This window comes from Osmerus eperlanus, chromosome 19, assembly GCF_963692335.1.
Source record: "Osmerus eperlanus chromosome 19, fOsmEpe2.1, whole genome shotgun sequence".
In the NCBI taxonomy this organism is placed as follows: domain Eukaryota; kingdom Metazoa; phylum Chordata; class Actinopteri; order Osmeriformes; family Osmeridae; genus Osmerus; species Osmerus eperlanus.
In genome coordinates this window covers 12,976,972-12,991,568 of record NC_085036.1, presented here as the reverse complement: position 1 = coordinate 12,991,568, position 14,597 = coordinate 12,976,972, and the positions used below count along the sequence as shown (strand labels likewise).

The following is a 14,597-nucleotide window of genomic DNA, read 5'->3' as shown; positions in this document are numbered from 1 at the left end:
TGAGACAGAGGGAGCGAGTCCTGTGGGATCCTTCCTGTCAGCATTCATCTTCTAAAGGAGGAACCCTCCCCCCACTTCCATCATGGAAACTGTCTATCCTGCTACAGGAGATGCCAATTCTGCTTCTACAGTCACTTACAGCATCCTTAAACCTCACACGCCTCTCTCCATCTGTATAGACCAGCAAACGTCTTCACAAGCCCATCAACCCGGCACAGCTTTGCCGTGTCAGATACCCAGCTGCCTTCACACACCTGGAGCTCACACGTCCAATCACATCTCGTCTCTACAAACACGGCAACAAACCACACTTCTGTCTAACTGTTCCCCTATACATTTTCTCGAGCCCTACACACACCACTTAGCTACTACCACGCTCCTGTCTATCCTCACACCTATCAACAAACACTCTCTGCCATCCGCAAACTCAAAGTACTTCCTGTTACCTCCCCCCCCCCATCCCCCTGTTACTGCTTTTACAAAACTATAAATCTGCTGATTCTCCCACACTCTTCCCCCTATTCCTTCAACCTGTTATCTGCCTCCAGTGGGAACAGACTGTGCATCACACCCAACTCCTCCAAAATGATTGGCCTCCCCACCTCTCACTACTCAGACCTCAACAGCAAAAGCCGTTACACGCGGTGCACGTTCCGTTGTACATGACCCCCCAGGCACCCCCCCACCCCCCAACATACATATTCAGTATACCTACTCAACTTATCTCTGCTCTATAGAACTCCCTCTCTTTTTTTCTCTCTCTCCTCTCTCTCTCTCTCTCTCTCTCTCTCTCTCTCTCTCTCTCTCTCTCTCTCTCTCTCTCTCTCTCTCTCTCTCTCTCTCTCTCTCTCTCTCTCTCTCTCTCTCTCTCTCTCTCTCTCTCCTCTCTCTCTCCCTCTCAATTCAATTCAATTCAATTGGCTTTATTAGCATTAAGGAACAAATGTTCATATTGCCAAAGCAACGATGGAGCCACAGAAACAGTATTCATATATTTACTATGGACATCGGTATATACTATTACAACTATTACTATAACAACCAAACATGGCAAATTCAGTTGAAAGATTAAAGGATTGATTACGTAATATATATATACATACAGACATACACATGTCAGTCACACACACAGTATATTTTGTATGTGTGCTTTGTGTGTTTGCCTTGTGTGTCTAGGTCACTCACTGTCTCTCAGGATGTGGCCCTCTCTCTCTCTCTCTCTCTCTCTCTCTCTCTCTCTCTCTCTCTCTCTCTCTCTCTCTCTCTCTCTCTCTCTCTCTCTCTCTCTCTCTCTCTCTCTCTCTCTCTCTCTCTCTCTCCTCTCCCTCTCCTCTCCCTCTCCTCTCCTCTCCCTCTCCCTCTCCCTCTCCCTCTCCCTCTCCCTCCCCTCCCCTCCCCCCCCTCCCCCTCCCCCTCCCCCTCCCCCTCCCTCTCCTCTCCCTCTCCCTCTCCCTCTCCCTCTCTCTCTCTCTCTCTCTGCAAGCACCTGTTTTCTCCTACATGTACTGCATGGCTGATGCTTTTCAGTGTCTCTGGGGAGCTGCCTCTCACAGATACAGTTTCACAGCATTAAATAAGTCCCCTGCCGATTAATAAAAGCATGCAGGAAAGGGTTGACAAGACCGACTATGGGAAACACAGGTAACACAGTGTAACAATTCAAGACAGCACCAAGGTCTACAACAACAGAAATATACAATAACACATCACTGACCGCGGAACTGGAAATAAATGACTGACCATGAGACCAGAGATAAACGATTGACCATAGAACCGGAAACCAACAAGCGGCCATGAGACCAGAAATAAATGATTGGTCACAGAGCTGGAACTAACCCGTTGACCACAGGAGAGGAGATAGATGACTGATAATCAAGTGAGAGAAGGCCCTGCTTGAAGGTCTGGACTGCCACGGGCCCTGCACGCTCTCTTTCATCCTGCTACAGCCCCCTCCACTCCCTCTCTCCCTGTCCCCCTCTCTCTCTTTCACAACCCCCTTCGCACTCTCTCTCTCTATCCTCCCTTTCTGCCCCCTTCTTTCTGTCTCTCTCTTTCTCTGTCCTCTCTCTGTCTCTCTCTTTCTCTGTCTCTCTCTTTCTCTGTCTCTCTCTTTCTCTGTCTCTCTCTTTCTCTGTCCTCTCTTTCTCTGTCCTCTCTCTGTTTCTCTCTTTCTCTGTCTCTCTCTTTCTCTGTCCTCTCTTTCTCTGTCCTCTCTCTGTCTCTCTCTTTCTCTGTCTCTCTCTTTCTCTGTCTCTCTCTTTCTCTGTCCTCTCTCTGTCTCTCTCTTTCTCTGTCTCTCTCTTTCTCTGTCTCTCTCTTTCTCTGTCTCTCTCTTTCTCTGTCCTCTCTTTCTCTGTCCTCTCCCTTTCTCAACCCCCTCTCTCCTTCTCACTGTCCTTCTCCTCCCCCTCCCCCTCCCTGACTCGTTCTGTCTCTCTCTCTCTTTGAGTGAGGACATGATTACTCTGAACTCCTTGTCCAAGCAGCCAGTCCCTGCGGATATGGGTCAGTCACTCCTAAAGGTTAGAGCCTGTCACTCTGAACGAGACAGGGCAGCTGCTCACTGTGGGCCAAGGTACACTGCCTGACTGTGGAGACTCCCCAGCAGAGTGTGTGTGTGTGTGTCTGTGTGTGTGTGTGATACGAAAAGCTGCTCTAAGAGGAAACAGCCTTGGATGTATAAATCCATTATAGGAGCTGAGCACACTTGTTGAGGAGAAACTGCATCTCAATATGAGATGGTTGAGAGAAGGAATGCCCACAGACAGGCCATTCCTCCTGTTCTGCGTCTGCAGGGGGAGGTAAGTCAGAGGAACAGGAAGTAAGAGGGTGTGGATGAATCCCTGGGGGAGCTTGTGAGACGAAAGACTATTTCAGCAGCCTTTGTGTGTTGTTGCATACGGTATTAAGACATTGTGAGTGCGCAGTCTAAGCCTCTAACGGCAGGGAGGGGGTATGGTTGGACAGACACGCTAATACAGCTTGACGACAGCGTGAAGACATGTAAGAAAAAGGCAAACAGTGTTAATTCCATTTGGACTTGTACAGTGGTTGTGGCTAATTAGATTACTGCTTAGGTGTCATGTTTCTTAGGTTGAGCGACGCAAATGGAGCTCTTTAAGAACAGTCCTCTTGGATAGGTGTAGGGAAGTGTACAAGTGGCAAGCTATTCAGGAAACTCGGAGATCCCGTGGTGTTAAACACGTACGGCTGACTTAATCCGCAGCGATAGATACAGGGAATCATGGGAGGCCTTGAGCATTACATTTACAAGTGTGAGCGTTGATCATAAAAAACATAGACAGGGAAAACACATCTTAGAAGGAGTCGTTAGGGGGTTTGAAGCCCACCATCAGTCTGAATCCTGAATTACACTCAGGCTTTTCATTAAAATACTCATCATCCATCTAACTTGGATAGGAAAATGAAAATAAAATCCATCAAATACCTGTACAGAAATACAATATACAGAGAAAAATGTCACAGACATTTGAATTGTGCTTATTGGAAGGTGATTTGTCAAAATTGTGATAAGGGGAGGTGGACAAATACTCATTTAAAACTTAGGCTACATAAATGATGGACTGCAGCTGTTCCATCGATATTCTCTGCACTACTTTCCAAACCCTGAAACGATTAAGCGGTCCAGACAGGGGTTTCAACATGAGAGACTACGAAGCAGAACAGAGAGGAGTGAGGACGTCATCCTGCCGAAGGATTGAGTAGGAACCTTGAATTAACATGGAGAGGCTGAAATGCTCTCCATATCCACTGAAATTGCCTCTATAACACTTGGAGCCGCACTCAATAAGCAATAGGGCTGTACACGGTATGTAAACATAACCCAGTCACCACTGAAAATTGTCATGTGGAGAGATGAGGGGTGCAGGATTCGTTGATGCGAAGGCCTAAGCATCTTTTTACTGTCAATTTGTGGACAACGCCGCTGAGAAAGTGGAATGATTGGTTGATTGATCCTAACGAGCTAGCTTCAGTGAGTTTGTTTCTGTACCGTGGGGTTTAGTATCGTTAAGCAGGGGCATAGGTTTGCCGTTTTCAACGCTGTATAATGAAAACCTCCACCCCTGGTTTTAGGTAAAATCTAGTTCTGTCAGCGTGTCCTGTGCCTGCGCAGGGCTCTGGCACTGCTATGGACGGCTCACATGTATAGCTCTGGAATCAGAGATGATTGGAAGATTGAGATCAGGTGGGAAGTAATAGACTGTTAAATGAGGACGTGAGGTCCTGAAAGACAACAGTGGAGCGCTAGCACTTTTCACAATCAACTGAGAACAGTCGCTTACTTTTTGAGCTTTAATATGCGTGTGTGTGTGTGCGTGTGTGTCCTGTGCGCGTGTTTCATTTTGAAATAATGAAGGTGGTTTATGTAGGACATACAGCGAGGAGTCTTCTCAAGTGTAGCTATCGACTTTACACCAAAACTCCTGTAATGATGATGCTCTTTAAATTGCTCCATTGATTTTAATGCAGCAATTACGTCTTCAGTGTATGAAAGTCAATACACAAGGCAGTAGTAGCCTACAAACGTCTGGGTAACTATGTACCAGAGACTTTCTTTGGTTCTTTAAGCTTATGAGCCCCATGCTCCCTTTGCTCAGACACTGTTTGCTAAGCATCATGCCCAGTCGTCTGTGCTGTGACGTCTATGAATGGCTAGATCTGTTTAAAGCACTCACTCTACTGTGTGAAAGCTCACTGGTGAGGATGGTGATGTGCATGCGGATCAATCACCCATAAACATGTTTTCTTACGTAGGGCTAAATATAGATAGGCCTACAGCGACATGGGGTTTGGGGACATTTCCTTGTCTAACAGAGCATTCAGTATAGGTTTTTGATGTTAACGTGCCTGAAATCAAATCTGATCTTATCTGTACAGCCACGTGTCTAGTAGGCCTATTCACCGTTATTTGTAAGAAGCATTGCTTTTAGAGGTATTTGTCTTGCAAAACAAGAGTAGTTCATGCTTTTTAAACGCACTGGCTCTTAGGCGTAGGCTATGGTTTATTATATAGAGTGCCTATGTGGCTTGAAGAAACATTGCTATTTGACAGTGTTTAATTGGAGGCTGCCTTTTGAAGGCAGCCACCCTTGCCACTGGATTCATTTCTAATTGCCAGCAGCAGAGCGCTTAACGAAGCGAGCGGTGGAGAGCGTGGGTGATAGAGAAGGGAGAGAGAGCGGCCAGGTTTCCAAGGCAACAGCAGATCAACAGCGGCAGTTGCCGATGGGTAGTTTTATCTTGAGGAAACGGGTAAAGCAGCGAAGAGCCTTCCTGCACAGGCTATACCGCCACACTCTAATGAATGCTCCGACGCCAAAGGCCGGTGTTGCATCACAAATAATAGTCTTTGAATAGCCCTGCACTTTTATTTGTTTATGGCCTGTGCGGAAGACGAGTGTGAAGAAGTAAAGGACAAATCGATGCAATATGCTGCAGTATGAAAGAGACAGTGGCTGGACTTCTTTACATGAACCTTTGTTGACTGTGTCATGCGTGTGTAGGCGGGAGGTGCTGTTAAGTACTTGTGAAACCAGCCTGTTATTTTCAACATTGGGCAAACACGTCTGAATGTGTTGAAAGGTTTTATCGGTTTATTTTATTCAGACTTGATCAAATTCAAAGTTTGGAACCGGAGTCTCTATGCATGCCGTCACAGTTTTTTTATTTATTCTTTTTTTTCTTCCTTCAGTGCAGTACCTGCAGCCTCCAGGAGGGGTCACTTTGGTATTCCTCAACGGCTCAAGTTTGGGGTTTGCATTTGGTCATTTCCGCCACAGTCAATAGCATACCTGTACAAAATAAACGGTCTTTAGTATTTAGTTCTAAACACATTCGATATACACACATATTTCTTTAATCTTATCATCGGAATGCTCAGTAGGCCAGCCTACACACAGAAATCTATCATGAATTGCAAACCATCAAACTAACTGGCTACACATGTCATATGGATTGCATATTGGCTAAACAGCCGTCTTTGCCGTTCTGGCTTTATTGTACTGTGTAATGTCGATTATCTACAGGTCTCTTCTGCAATAAACGCCAAGTGACTTTTCCGAATATCGATACAGACAGTTGCCTGAGTCAAAAACGAGGTATCCCTCAATACTGAGCCAGCACAAACGTCTAGTGTAGGGCTGTCCTTTGTATCCGTAGAGTGCACACGTATTAATAATTGATTGATAGACAGTCAGCACTAAAGCGTACGTCTGAAAAGCTACGGGCTGAGTGATACACACGAGCTGGATTGTGGTTGGGCCGGATGTGACGGTTGAGTTTTATTCCACCGCCGAGCTGAGATGCAGAGACCATTAAGTCATCCAGAGATAACAGCCTAGAAGCCAATTAAATTTCACAATATTCAAAGCATACAATAGAGGCTGCTGTACCGTATGAATATGTAATACCAGCAAATTTGGGTATCTAAATGATCTCGTCCAATACATGAGACAATAGAAAACATGTGAATGAATACAAAATTAAGAAAACCCCAAAGCATTTTTTTCCTTTTTTTTTTTCCCGAAGTAATTTTAATACAAAGTTTTTAAGGACTTATTACAAGGGAACTTGTCAACATGCGAAAACAGAACAGAAACGAAACACATGGGCATTAAACAAACCGGTAGGATCAGACAATCCACTGTTCACAATAAACACAAATTCAGATAAAGCCCTGGTGGGCGGCAATGGGTGAAAGACTAGGGTACAGGCATAGAGCGGCCACATTCACACTGACTCAGCAAAGATCAATCCAACCAAGGCAAGATGTGCACATCTCAATAAAACACATTACAATTTTTATATGCCATCGGCTTTTGTCATAACTTTTAGAAAGCTTCACTTGCATGTACATAAAACTGTACAAAGACATGGCATCACAAGCATTTTGTCCTATATAAATATAACCAACAATTAGCATAACAACTTGGTCCTCTCCTGCTGAAAGATATACTTTCAAGGCAGCTGTCTTGATTTTAGGTGAAATGTGCAGTGAATAATCAGTTCATTAAGGAGAGGGTTCTTGAACAGGAACCAGCACTAACATCTCAAAAAACAGTAAACAATTTCTACCAATTATCTTTGGAATTCATGCTAAACTCATAGCCTGCTTGACAGCACACATGGGTTTGTGGAGGTCTATGTACAGTATACCTTCTGGAGACGTTAGTCACAACGAGAGTCGAAGTCTCCAAAGAAAAAGATAATTTGCCAATTCATCGCAATCTGGTCTATCTGTTCACAGCATCAATCACCTTACAGGTACAGAGAGGCCAGGATTCTGAGGTGATCTCAACATGATACAGACACCAAAACACAAACAAAACATGATTGGACATTGTGTGTGTGTATCAAGGTGGCTCATGTTATTCTCTGTCCTGGAGAGAAGTCGACAAACGATTCAGCATGAGTTCAAAAGAGAGGCTAGACCCTGTGATTCGGAATTCAAAGAGAGTCTTACTGAGCGATTCAGGCTGGAGTATGATAGAGAGTCCGACACAGTCATTCACTCTGGGAATAGGAACGTTGATTCAAGAGCGCGGCTGGTGTCTGTGAGGATTTCAGTCCGGCCGTTGCTGTTCCAGTTGGAGTGGTATCAAAACGAGAGGTTTGGGCACGCTGGATGAGAGTTTCACCTTGTCGTTTAAAGTGTGGTTAGCAAACGGGCAAACTTGGCAACCCATACCAGATCCACTGAGGATAGGAGCTGTCACACGGACCCAGTTGAGTGGTCAAAGCCAGTGATTGGGACTGCAGTCAGTACCGGAGAGTGAGGGTGTGGAGTCAGAGAGGATACTGAACCAGTGGTTGGGAGCTGTGTGGCCGAGGTTTTATCACTCATTGCTATCTTTCACACTTAGCATTAATTCCAGGTCAGTGAACCCACTCGCTACTATGCCGCTGCAAAGCCGCTTTCAGCAGCATGGAGATGGGGGCCAGGGGGAGGGGGGCCATGAGGGGGCGGAGGGTAGGGCCGGCCAGTCTGGGGGGATGGGGAGGAGGGTGTTGCAGAGGGGGCAGGAGTAGAGCGGGGCTGGAGGTCCGGGGGGGGGGGGGGTATAATCACAGTGTATCATGACTCGCTGGATTTTTATTCCACTTGCTAAATGGCTTTAAAAACAGAATAACTTGATTTTCCCCTACCTCAGGGCTGGATAATAACCTTCCTTATTTAATCACCGGCATGTCCAGTCATTTTCAAATGTTTGGACTTTAATTATTCGACACGTGCTGTTGGCGACTGGGCTGCGAGCTGCGTTCAGATAAAAATACACCCTTTTTAAATGATTGTAGTTTTGCGGATGGGTCTGGATCATGCGGCTGTCCTTGGGGTGTGTTCAGTATCTCCACAGCTCACCACTCATTACTCCCTCTAATTGGGGAAATATCCATCATAGGGCCTTCCATATTTCCTCTGACCCACTACAGATCCACTCTACAGACACACGCAGAGGAGGAGGAGAAGCAGGAGGAGGAGAAGGAGGTGAAGCAGGAGGAGGAGAAGGAGGAGAAGCAGGAGGAGGTGAAGCAGGAGGAGGAGAAGGAGGAGGCCAGAAAAGGGGTGAAGGTAGCAACAAATCGGATCAGATTGGTGTACAAATCAACAGGCCGTGAGTTATGCTACAGTGCTGCAAGGCAGGCTGGTCGCTTCACCGTCATCCAATTACCGGCTAATAGTCAGTGTCCTTCAGACAGCTGCTTCAGAATTACTTTGAAAATAAATCTTTGTCGTTGTCAAGATAGATAAAGCCCACAATGCCCTTGATTTTTCTGCGTGTTCCGAGGGAAGAGAGAGCAACAACAGCTTAATGAAGTAAACTTATGACGCCCTCAACACAAGGACAATAACAGCGTCTAGGAGTACAGGGCTTATCTACCATTTCCATTGTCTGACTGTGTTCAGAGGGATCCAGATTAACATACGTGTTTATGCTAACCATGCATTTAACGCTAGCGAAACAATAATTCCCAAACAAAACAGTGACCATAGGTTTCCTAAGGCATCGCCATCGACCGGGATGATCTGCCCGTTTGGCTCTCTCTAACAGAATGAATGCCATGCCCTTGTGAGCGGAGAGAAGACCAACAGCTGGGAACCTGATTTGAGAGGAATCAGCCGGTGAATGCGAAAACACTCGTCCAGACGAGGTCTGTGAGCAAGCGAGAGAGCGAGAGAGAGCTTCAGTCACCTCGCTTCCTGTCACTCCAGGAACACTCGGCTCTGAAGGGTCTCAAGCAGGAGCCGGCGTGAATACCTCCTTATGAATTCATCACAACTAGAGGAACTCAGACGCAGATCGTGAGGAGAAGCCCCAACGAGGCCGGGGAAGGGGGGTCACCTCGACGCTGACCTCGTCGAGGAGGGCAACTGAGTCGCTTTGCGTTGTTCGGTCTCGAGAGAGGGGGGGAGGGAGGGAGGGAGGGGGAGGAATGGGGTAAGTAGGGTGGAAGGTTGTTTTTTCAAGTTAAACAGTGGGTGTAGTCACATCAATAGCGAGGGAGGGGGAAGAGGAGGGGGCTCAAAGCCAAGAGGATTCTAGAAGGCCCTTCTAGAGGGTTCTAGAGGGGTCCGGGAGCTCTAGAAGGGGGCCTGTTTCCATGACGAGGAGAGTTGGGTCACAGTGCTGAGTCTTCCGGAACACGCATGCTCCGTTAGAACGCTGTTGTCTCCCACGACTCCCTCTGTCTGTCGCTGGCGGCACAGCGGAGGGCACAGGTGTTCGTGTGAGGCTGAGGGGATGGGATTCTGAGTTCCACACACCTTCTAAGTACTGGCTTCTACAAACGGGTTGAGTCAAGTTTAAACAGCAGCAGCAAAGAAAAGCTCGATTGCTAAAATTCTGAGGCTAGTTTATCGGCTTGAACCAGACAGAAATATATACAGTTTATACCGTTGCAATGTATTTACATCACTGTACATTTAGAAATGCCATTCCACTGATTGCGAATGAAAAGCTGAAAGCTTTCCTTCAGGGCCGTAGTGCTTATATGTTGACCATTATCTGGTTATGGTACTAAAGTACTTGCCATACCTTTGAAGTTCCACAGAACATTTCACTGACTTAAGTAAATATGTTTCTGAAGAGAAATTGTGTCTGTTTTTCTATGATCTGTTCAGCCAATGCTCTCAAAGAGAATGTATGACTATAATGAAAATATTAAAAAAGTGGACTAACTGTTCAATAAATAAGTTAATAAATAAACAAAATAAATAAATACATGAAAAAAAAAGAAATGCTATTGCACATACCACTGATGAATCATTTTCTACAAAATGGGCATTTGTGTCAGTATATATATATATTTATAGTTTCTGATCCACTAAAGGATGTTTTACCTAAGTGGGTGTCTCTGTGGCTGGTCCCACCCTCTTGCACCAATCAGAAGTGAGAGATTTCTCACAGGTAGATTTCTCGCTTGGGGGTGTGGCTAGGAGGGGAAGTGGGCGGGAACTCGGAGGCCACGCTCAGGGGAACCTCCTCCATTGGGCAGTCCTGGCTGGGGGCGTGGCCGGCGTTGGAGTAGGCACTGCGTGAGGGCGGTAGGCGGGCCCTGTGCTCCTCACTACCCAACCTGGCGTTCCCATTGGCCAGGCGACCCAGGCTCCCTCTCTCCTGATAAGGCACGAAGGTGGAGAGCTTGGGGGGGTTCCTGGCCTTACGGACCGGGGAGGGTTGACCGGGCATCCAGCAGGCGTCCGAGTGGCCCAGCTCGCTGCATTCCTGGGTGCAGTTCCCAGTCATCGCCACGTCCGGGATGGAGCGCATGTCTGTGGACGAGAGGTGGGGGTGGGGGGGTAACAGAGAAGACTTTAGCGCGTCAAACGAAGCGGGTTTCCAGCCTGAGTCTTTCAAGCGCCGCGGATAAGACCACCGGCTCGTGTGTGGCACATCCGCAACACCCTTCCTCCTAAGTTCCTCTTCCCTTTCGGCTGTTGCTAAGCACTGCGCAGCCGTTGCTATGTGCCGGTTGCTATGCGCCGTGTGTGGAGCTCCGCGGCGTGAGTCGCCCAGCGGTTTTGTGTGTAAGGCGCAGGGCTGTGCTGTGCAATCAGCAGTTGCATTCCGCAATCATTGCTAAGTACTCTGAAATAATTGCAGCGGCCCGGTGCTGCATGTCACGTCAAAGCTGAGCCCTTTGACCGTGGATCTGTGTGTTGTTGCTCTGCGCAGTCTAGCGATTTCTTTGTGCAGTAAGTAGGTTAGGGTACCACTGTGTTGGGTGCGAACTGTAACACAAATGTGTGTGTAGTAAAATAGGGGGGGAACCACGACAAGAAAGAAAGTAAAATGTACAGACACACACGCATGACCACTCCAACACACACACACAATACTACAGCACATTTTGCTCCATGGGGACCCACATCACTCCAGGGTAAACCCATTGTTGTATGGCTTATTGATTGACAGGTCTGAAATTAGTCCATGCCCCTGATCTTCCATTCTACCGTTCCTAATTAATTAAATAGGTCCGCAACCCACTGCCCTCATTCTCGTGAGCCTGTATCCAAAGTCAATAACTGAATATAGACTCATGCCTGTTTTTCGGATCATCCCAATCACAAGGTGAGTTTGTTATTGCCTCGGGGTACTCCCTTTCTGCAGCAGTGACTCAGCCCCTCGAGTTAAAGAAGCACAGACAAACTGACTGTGTTTAAGACCTTTTTTTCACCCAGAAAGAAAAGCACCGTGTTTGCCTCAACTGTGCAGCGGGCAGCTTGTGGGCGCAGTGGGAGGCCCAGGGGAGCGCTCTTCACATCAGCCTGGGCAGGATCCTACACTGCCTGCTCCTACGCAGTCATTAGGAGAGCCTCAGGAGCCTTTGTACCTGCACAACACTGAGCTTCCCTCGTACACAGAGACATGGCTCTGACCCTTTTAGCTACCTACCACACACATCACACAAACCACACTCCCGCCTGCGGGGGGGAAAACAGGCCCCCGAACACGGGGCGCACAGGGATGACACATGAAAGGAGTCCACATCAGGTTACAGAAGAAGCCAAAGACAGTGAGGGCCAGAGGAAAGATTTCATATCTCTTTTTCTTCCCTCCTGCCCAAACCTTGTTCCTCCTGGAGCACTGCCTGGATGTGCTTGAGCTGTGGAACCAACACTTGAGAGTTCGCCGTCTCGTCTGTCCCGGGTGGAGAGCAGGGCTCCAGCAGGTTCCAAACAGACGGACCAGAGAGACAGGAGAGAAGAGAGAGGAGAGGGAGAAGAGAGACAGGAGAGGACAGAAGAGAGACAGGAGAGACAGGAGAGAGAGGAGAGAGAGAGAGAGAAGAGAGGAGAGAGGGGAGAGAAGAGAGAGAGAGGAGAGAGAGAAGAGAGAGGAGAGAAGAGAGAGAGAGGAGAGAGTAGAGAGAGGAGAGAGGGGAGAGAGAGAGAAGGGAGAGACAGTGGGGAGAAAGAGGAGAGAAGAGAGAGAGGAGAGAAGAGAGGAGAGAGAGGAGATAAGAGAGAGAGGAAAGAGAGGAGAGGGAGAGTAGAGAGGAGAGAGAGAGAAGAGAGAGATGAAAAGAGTAGGGATAGAGACAGAAGAGGAAGAGATATACAGGAGAGAGAGAGAGAGAGAGAGAGAGAGAGAGAGAGAGAGAGAGAGAGAGAGAGAGAGAGAGAGAGAGAGAGAGAGAGAGAGAGAGAGAGAGAGAGAGAGAGAGAGAGAGAGAGAGAGAGAGAGAGAGTAAGAGAGATAAATGAACTGATCTGTGAAAAGAGAGAGCGAGGAGGGAGATACAGGGAGAGAGAGAGGGGAGGGAGAGAGGATAGAGAGGATGGCTAGAGAGCAGCACTGGCAGGCCACTGGCTTTAACAGGGAGGTGATTGGATTTAGAGAGCAGGTGATTGGGTTTTGAAGAGAGGTGACTGCGTTTTCCCTCCCTGCTCAGTCGAGGGACCTGGATCCTTGAAGCCAGAAGACACGCCCTGCTCTCGTCCTTCACATCACTCTCCAGTCTGCTTCCTGGCTGCTACTCGCGCCATATAACCCACTTCTTACAACAGTGTTCAACCAAGAACAAGAGACCCGCTCCCACATGCAATATCCAAGCCCCCCCAAGGTAAAGAAACACACACACACTCCAGAGTGCTCCAGCGAGAAGGGGCTTCATGTAGAGCTTAACCCCCCCAGCCGACAGCCTGATGTGGGGGTTAGGGTTTGCATGCAGCTTGCATCAGAGTACCAGTGGGAGGTGCAGGGGGTCTGAGAGACAGGCTTCCTCTCTGTATGGTCCCCTGCCCACAGGCATGGAGGGAAGCAGCTCTTCCTGAGATTTCACAACGCTCCTCCCCCCCCCCCCCCCCCCCCCAGCGGCTGCTCTCCGCTGCGCGTCACCGAGGCCTGACGGATGGGAAGCAGGAGCTCACAGAGACGGGAGACGAACCAGACAGAGACGTCACGTTCGGAGATGAAGGCAGAATACTTCCTGATGAGCAGTAATCGGGGTGCAGGCTTAATTAATAGCGATGCGTTTATTTTCGGGGACCCAGCGCCTAGCTTGTGAGTAGAAAGAGTTTGTGTACAGAGCTCGAGCTCGAGCCTCGAGTAAAAATAGAGCTGCAGTTCGCTGTCAGAAGCAGAGTGTGAATATATTGTGACAGTCTCGAATACTGGGAACAAGAACAATGAACAGTATTCCTGGGTCCTGTTTGTTGGTTTGTTTGTTTGTTTTGCTGTGACACATTGAGCCTGTTTACTAAAGTATTCACAGCAGTTCCCTCTAGTGAGCACAGACTACCTGACACATTCCCCTACTGAAAACCCAGGGAAAGAGGAGTGGCTTACACACACACAAAACACTGTACACTAAACCACAGCATAGTGAGTCCTCAATGAACATAAGCATTTTTTCCGCCCCGTAGAAATTAAATATACATGAGTCAATCACTGGTGTGTGAAAGATGCCTTGTGACAAGTTGGAGTTGGGCTGTATTTGGGCCAAGAAATTAATTCTGCATACTGGCAGTGTTATATAACAGAGCACATTTCAATGGAAGTCCTAGAAATGCTTTTTGTGAGGTGAAACCCGGACCAGCATGTATTTTCAGTTCCCTCCGTCGGCTAGTCCTCAGCTTCACAGAGCAGGCTTTTGTTGAGGGGATCTCTAAACATTGGAACACGGAGAAGGGAGATACATCAGATCATAGACAGCAGCTGGTGAATAATTGCCCCCTTAACCTGCTCTATTTTGCTTATTGATGGTTGTAGACTTGCACGAAACAGAGCAACCTAGTTTCCGGCGATAACCTCCGCTGATTTCCTGTGAAGGTCAGCCTCCCTCTCCGCCTCCTTTCTCTCTGTGGACTGTTCATACTCATTCAGTTCCGCGTGTTTCTGTGTGGATTGTGTGAAGGAAGAGGGGTCCGCCCGCCGGGTCTCTCGCTGAGTGCCTTGAAATACTTTAACAGAAATAATCATAAAGTCCGAGGAACACTGGCGCCCGGAGAAGTGCTTGCATGTGGCAGAAGTAGGCCAGGCGGGGGGGGGGGGGGGGGGGGAGAAACGGTGATGCTCAGGTGGTGCTGGGAGGCCAAATGTTTTGGTTAAATGACCTTTCAGGAGTGTAGCGGA

At 47.8% G+C, this 14,597-nt stretch overlaps 1 protein-coding gene across 2 annotated transcripts in view; it reads right to left on the bottom strand.

The window, feature by feature from the left end:
- Window positions 1-5,727: 5,727 nt before the first annotated feature.
- The window catches only part of pcdh1a (protocadherin 1a), a 58,951-nt gene continuing 50,081 nt past the window's right edge, over window positions 5,728-14,597 (bottom strand). The window contains exons 5-6 of one of the 2 annotated variants that reach the window (XR_009932818.1): window positions 10,361-10,792; window positions 5,728-5,813 (exon numbers count right to left, since the gene is read on the bottom strand). Coding sequence is in view for 1 of the 2 variants with exons in the window: in XM_062485775.1 (XP_062341759.1) it covers window positions 10,422-10,792 (371 nt within the window). In the remaining variant the exon portion in view is untranslated. Of the gene's footprint in view, window positions 5,814-8,077; window positions 10,793-14,597 lie in introns of those variants that run through there. The other variant, XM_062485775.1, reaches the window with a different exon arrangement.